The following is a 6,721-nucleotide window of genomic DNA, read 5'->3' as shown; positions in this document are numbered from 1 at the left end:
AATCCACAGATAAATGTGATATTTTCCTAAAGCCTAAGACTAACGGTTGCAAGGTCAAGCCTTTCTCCAAAGGATTAACTAAAAACATCTTAGCTACTTCACAGTTCTTTGTTCTATAGACAAAAAACCCATCCTCCCTAATCCTTTTCAAGGTACAGCCCATTCACCTGGGCATCTGGAGCCCTCCTGCAGACCTGGCTCAGGAAGCTGAAGCAGCAGGACTCCGCCCAAGCTTTTGCCCTTATCTTTCACCTTCCCCCACCTGAGCTCAGGGGCTATAGATATGTTAATTGAGCCTGAGAATCCAAGTTGCTAGCCTGGGATTTGAACTAGCGAAGTACGATGTAACGTTACCTGAATGTCTGGAAAAGTACTGATGTTAGCTGTATCCTGTTTTGGTCCCTCCCAGCTTGATGTGAAGCTCCTCCCCTGAATAAAGCAGAGGCCCGGGCCTCCCCAGGTGTGCATTACTGGTTGGAAGGCTTGCAGTAAAGATTGCAGTGCATTACGGGTTGGAAGGCATGCCGTAAAGATTGCAGGGTAGTGAGTTGCTGCCTGCACAGGCCATGATGCCTGTAGTCCCAAGCCTGCCCACCAGTCATGTATCCACCCTGGCTTTGGGGTGCCTCATTGTCTCTCTTCTTCTGTTTGTCTGTGTATTCTTTCACTATCCCTATCGCCGCTGGATCTCCCCTCCTCGTGAACCAAACACTAGTGAACAACACAACTATGTCGAGTCAGGACCCCGGCACATGGGGAGACTTGAACTGGTGTGTGTTTGCTGTGTGTATTCTCAACAACAAAACTAAATTATTAGTAAATAAAGGCAACCTGCCTCTAGATCCAACCATCCCTCTAGAGGAAACACAGAGGACATGTTAAATGGCACCGCACCACAGGAATGCAGCAGACAACTCCAGACTGGAAAATTCTATAGGGTAAACAGTGTGACTTCAACATGCAAATTTCAAGGAAAAACGGTCAAAAGAGTTATCAACCCATTGCAACGTGTAGGCCTTAACTATAGCTTGATTCAAATATGATCTTACAAAGTTAAACACTAATGGCATTTCTGGGAGCCCTGGACTGCTAACCATAGGTCAGTTCAAGATCACCAGCCGATCCTCGGGTGAGAGATGAGGCTTTCTGTTTCAGTAAAGATTAACAGCCTTGGAAACCCTATACAGGGTCTCTGTGAGTCGCAACTGTCTCCACAGCATCTAGCAACAACAATGGCATCTCCAAAACACATGGCAATTTGAACATTGGATAGTTGATAACGCGGTTGTTGTTAAGTGCCATCGAGTCGGTTCTGACCCATAGCGACCCTGTATAGGGTTTCTAAGGAGCAGCTGGTGAGCTTGAACTGCCAACCTTGCAGTTCTGACGGCTTTGCAGTCTAGCCTATTAACCCATAGTGCTTAGAGTCCCTATATTTTAGATGGAGTCCTGGTATGGCACTGTGGGTTAATGCACTGGATTGCAAATGTTGGTGGTTCAACATTGGAAACCCTAAATAGGGTCGCTATGAGTAGGAACAGACTCGAAGGCACTTCACAACAACAACAACAATGTATTTTAGATACGTACTGAAAAAAGACTGAATTGTGTACTACCAAAATATTATGGCATCTACTTTAATATGAACAAAGGAAAAGGAAAAATTGAAAAGAAAGTTTTTGGTAATTCTTTTTTTTTTTTTTTTTAATATCAATTTAACACTGAAGGATTTAGAATAATGTCTGCACCCAAAGGTGTCCCCTGATGTTTTCCCCAGACCATATCCTACACAATAGCATATCCGAAGTATTCCAGGGTGCCTGCCTCTAAGCGAGGAAACCAGAGGAACATTCTGGGCTCAAATAGACCATCTTCACTTAGCAGCAGCCAGGACCTTTCCCTATGTCTGAAGGCTCAAGGTATCATCTAGTCCACACGGCTTCAAACGCCATGCCCAGTGTGGTGGTTAGCCTTTCAGTCATGAAATCGTGTCCTTGCAAAGCAAGAGCCAAACCAAGGGGCGCATACATACTTTTGTCTTTCCGGCTCCTGTGAAATCCAAGCTGGGAATCTTTGTTGAGTCCCATGCCCCAAACTTTTGTAATGTCCTTCGTTCTAGAGGACAGCAGTGTGAATCCATAGCCACAGGCAGCAGATGAAATCTGAAAAGAGTCCCCATAAAATATCAAGTGACTTCTGACATTAACATTTTTTCAGCAAATGACAAGCCATTCACCAAGCCCAACTCCACATACTGTTAAAATGTATTGAGCATGTTCTATGTCATGTAAAATATATCGAGCATGTTCTACGTCATGTAAAATATATCATCTCATTTAATTTTCATCATCGCGCTATAAAGTTAGTCTTATTACCACTTCTTCCTGGTATGACGCTGTAGGATCAGCACTGGACTGTGAACCACAATACTGGCAGTTCAAGCCTACCAGCTGTTCCTTGGAAACCCTACACAGGGTCGCTATGAGTCCGGACTGACTCGGTAGCACTTAACAACAAGAAGCACCCTAAAGAGTCCTGGATAAGCACTGGACTGCTAACCACAAGGTGAGCAGTTCAAACCTGTCAGCTGTTCCTCAGAATCCCAATACAGGGTGGCTATGAGTCAGCACTGACTTGACAGCATTCACCATGAGAACAGTGGTAGCAGTCAAGTGCACAGACTGCCTAAGTTTGAATCTGGAACTCTTGGCTCTCCCCTGCCCCAGCTGTGTGACTGAAGATCAGTAACCTCTAGTGTCTGACCCCCTCTCTGTAATTATAGCATCCCTCTCTCTCAGAATAAAGAGTAGCTAACTGAATGTAACAGTTACACTGCTGTTAAGTGCTGTTGAGTCGTTAGTCAAAATTTAAAATGTTTTTATTTCTAAAGACACTATGAAGAAAATTAAAAGGAAAGGCACTGATTAGAAGCTATGTTCACATATATATTTATATAAAATGAGTCCTGGTATGACGCTATGGGTTACAGACAGCAAAGACACTTGAACTGCAAGGTCGGCAGTTCAAGTTCACCAGCTGCTCCTTGGAAACCCTTATGGGTCAGAACCGACTAGACAGCACTTCACAACAACAACACATAAAATAAAAGGTGAGTCCTGATTTGGCGCTGTAGGTTAATGCACTGGACTGCAATGTTGGTTTGAACTGCAAGGTCAGTGGTTCAAGCTCATCAGCCACTCCTTGGAAATACTTTATGAGTCAGAACCAACTCCAAGACACTTACAACAACAACAACATAATAAAAGGCAAGTCCTGGTGTGGCACTGTTAGGTAAGCACTAGCCTGCTAATCACAAGGTCAGCAGTTCAAACCCACCAGCCACTCCTTGGAAACCCTATATAGGGTCATTATGAGGCCAACCGACTGGACAACACTTAACAACAATTATCCAGAATCCAACACTAAGAAGCCAAACAACCCAACTATTTCTCTGATCACCATTTTCAGCTTAATGAACTTTTTTTTTGGGGGGGGGGGGGGTTCTTGAAAGATAAGTCAGAAGCCAAACTAAACTCAATTCTTTTCTGCTTCGTTAATGTCTACCGTCTTCCCATCTCCTGGTGTGGCGCTGTAGGATAAGCATTAGAAGACAAGCTTGGTTTGAATTCAGCGGTGGCTCCCTGGAAACCCTATACGGAGTCGTTATGAGTCATAACCCACTGGAAAGCACTTAACAACATCTTCCCATACTACCCAGAATAACCATATTCCCAATTGGCCTGGGAAAGTCCTGGTTTACACCTGATGTCTTGACACCCAGCAAGATTTCCACATCTGGTCCTAAGCAAAGAACCGACCCTAAGAGTCCATGTTTGCGACCTGCCACCTACGAACAGAGCTCCTTAGCGGTCCTTTTCCACTTTGAGCCTTTGAGCTCACACTCGTGTGCAAACGTTCTAGTACCTTCTGACACATATTCCTGCCTCCCTCATTCCTGTAACTGCTCCAGTTCCCATCCATTTCCTGTCCTTTAATAGCAGCTCCGGACTCCAGCCCGTTCCACATTTGCTTTTGAAATTTGCTTCCCTAACTGGTAGCGTGGTAGCGTAGTGGTTACGAATCGGGCTGTGAACCACAAGGTCAGCAGTTCGAAACTACCAGCTGCTCCGCGGGAGAAAGAGGAGACGTTCTGCTCCCGTAAAGATTTACAGCCTTGGAAACCCAGTTCAGGATCTCTATGGGTCGGAACCGACTCGACGGCACTTAACAACAACTAACATAAAGGAACCCTGGTGGGTTGTGGGATAAGCAGTGGACTGATAACCCCAAGGTCAGTGCTTCAAACCCACCAGCCGCTCAGCAGGGTGTGGGACTTCTGGTGTGGCGCTGTGAGTTAATGTGCCGGACTGCTAAATTGATTTGAACCGCAAGTGGTTCAAGCTCACCAGCTGCTCCTCGGAAATCCTATCCATGGTCGCTATGGGTCACTAGGAATTGAAATTGACTTGACAGCAATCAAGTCCTAAGAGTCAGGCAGGTTCCTGACACCTCCTGCCCCAGGCGTGTGCAGCTAGCTCAGCTCGGGGTTCGTCCTCCCACGGACGTGGCTACCTGGAGTCGCCAACTCCTCGATAAGGGTCGAGCGGCTCGGAAGGTGGACAGCTTTTGGAAAGGGGGAGTAGAGGGGGCCGGGCGCGCACCTTCTGGTCCAACTCCAGGCGGTAGGGCACCGGCTGAATCCGGCGGCGCGGTCGGACACCGCCGCGGGGTGCAGGCCCAGAGCCCGGCACGACGAAGGTGGGCACGCCCAGCGCTCCGGAAAAGCTGAAGCCCCACACGAAGATGCGGTTGGCGCGCGCCGCACGCTCGCCCGCGTACTGGAACACCGGCGCATCCGCCTCGGCCTCGGCCGCCTCGCGCCGGCTCCGCGAGCGCCCGGCCGCCGTCCAGTGCCTTCGCCCCGGCCCCAACCCCAGTCCTAGCCCTGGTACCGGCTCGCCTAGCCGCCGCCCCAGCCGAACCCCCGTCGCCAAGGCTGCCCGAGCCATGTTCCGCTTCTCGGCTCAGCGGCTCCTGGGCGCTGCCATCTTGTGTGACCCTTGACCTCACGCCCTAGCGGAAGAGACTGCGCTACGTTTCCTATTGGCTGAGGGCAAAAGCTCCGAGGGCCGCCCACGGGGCGCACGAGGGAGATATGGATCAGGCGGGAAGGAGCCAGACTCCTGTATCCCTAAGTGAACGGACCTGGGGACCCGGTCCTGGACCAGCCCAACAAATGGGCGATTCCGTGGTCCACACACAGATACTGAGCATCCTTTCCACGCCTCTTGTCTGCCAGGCAGGGGGAAGATGCTCACTCGGTGAAACTCCGTGTAAGGTTCACCCGTCCTGTCAGGTCCGGGTTCCCACGCCCAAGTCGCATCTGCTACCAACTACTGCATTCCATCCTCCAGCCAAATGGAACTAGAGTATGACGCGTAAACCCCGGGGTCCTCCGTGTCCTTAAGCCTGCTATCTCTGCTTGTAATTTCAGGCCTCCCTGCTTAGTATCCAATACCTGGAACGCCCTCCTCAGCTCCTGATGTCTGGAAAATTATACATCCTCAAGATCTAGCTCAAGCATTGCCTTCGAGGCTCTTTGAAGGCAGGAACTTCCTCAGTTCATTCATATCCTCCTCCCCAATTTTGTACTCCTGTTGGTTTGTCGATTGCAACCATGGAATGAAGCAAAAGTATATTATTTGTTGACATATCTAAATGTCACCAGTGAAAGACCATTTCGAACCAATTTCGATATCACTTATATCAGGCATCACTTTATTTCCTCCCAGCTTTGGCGCAGTAGCATAAGCACTCAACTGCGATGTCGGTTTGAATCACAAGGTCGGCAGTTCCAATCCACCAGCCGCTTCTTGGAAACACTATACAGGATTGCTGTGAATCGGAATCGTCTCTCCAGCACTTAACAACAGCTTTAAATCTGAGAGTCCTATGGTGTGGTGCTGTAGAATGAACACTAGACTGCAAGGTAGGTTTGAACTGCTAGGTCGGTGATTTGAACTCACAAGCCGCTCCTCGGAAACCCTGTACAGGGTCAGTATGAGTTGACACACTTAGCAACAAAGAGCTTTAGTTAAATCTATTCTTCATCGCCTACTGTATGAAAATGGATTTAGGCTCTTTAAATATTTTTGTTTTTTACCCACAGCCTTTTATTGTGAATTGAGTGAAGGTTTGCTGAGCAGATCATGTTTTACATTCAACAAATATACTTTTGCTTCATTCCACGGTTGCAATCGACTCCATGTACCAACAGTTAACAAACAGCATTTACCTCTAGTCACTTTAACTATTGCATTCCTCCCTGTGTCTCCTGCTACCGTCATCTTTCCTTGCTAACCTCCCTCTTCTTGTATATTGCCTGTCCTGTCACCCATGTTAACATGTGTCTACCTCTAGCCCGTGAATAATTTTCCCACCTCAACAATCATAGATTGTTTCTTTTATCAAGAAAACTTTAAAAAAATAATTTTATAACACTAGTCTCATACAGTATTTGTCCTTTTGTGATTGGCTAATTTCACCATCATAATGTCCTTCACCATCATAAAGTTCCATTATATGAGGCGTTTCACAGATTCAGCATTATTTTTCAGTGTTGTGTAGTATTCCGTTGTGTAAACTTTGTTTAACCATTCTTCTCTTGATGGGCATTTAGGCTGTCTTATAGACGGCATATTGATATGTGTCTTATAGAGGG

At 47.3% G+C, this 6,721-nt stretch overlaps 1 protein-coding gene across 1 annotated transcript in view; it reads right to left on the bottom strand.

The window, feature by feature from the left end:
• WBSCR16 (Williams-Beuren syndrome chromosome region 16) overlaps positions 1-5,009 on the bottom strand; it is a 33,568-nt gene extending 28,559 nt beyond the window's left edge. The window contains exons 1-2 of the mRNA XM_006859844.1: positions 4,662-5,009; positions 2,033-2,162 (exon numbers count right to left, since the gene is read on the bottom strand). Coding sequence (XP_006859906.1) covers positions 2,033-2,162; positions 4,662-5,009 — 478 coding nt within the window. The remainder of the gene's footprint in view (positions 1-2,032; positions 2,163-4,661) is intronic.
• Between the last annotated feature and the right edge of the window lie 1,712 nt (positions 5,010-6,721).

The sequence above is a fragment of the Chrysochloris asiatica genome, unplaced genomic scaffold, assembly GCF_000296735.1.
Source record: "Chrysochloris asiatica unplaced genomic scaffold, ChrAsi1.0 scaffold00034, whole genome shotgun sequence".
Lineage (NCBI taxonomy): Eukaryota > Metazoa > Chordata > Mammalia > Afrosoricida > Chrysochloridae > Chrysochloris > Chrysochloris asiatica.
The sequence above is the reverse complement of the archived record's forward strand: the minus strand, read 5'-3'. Positions and strand labels throughout refer to the sequence as shown.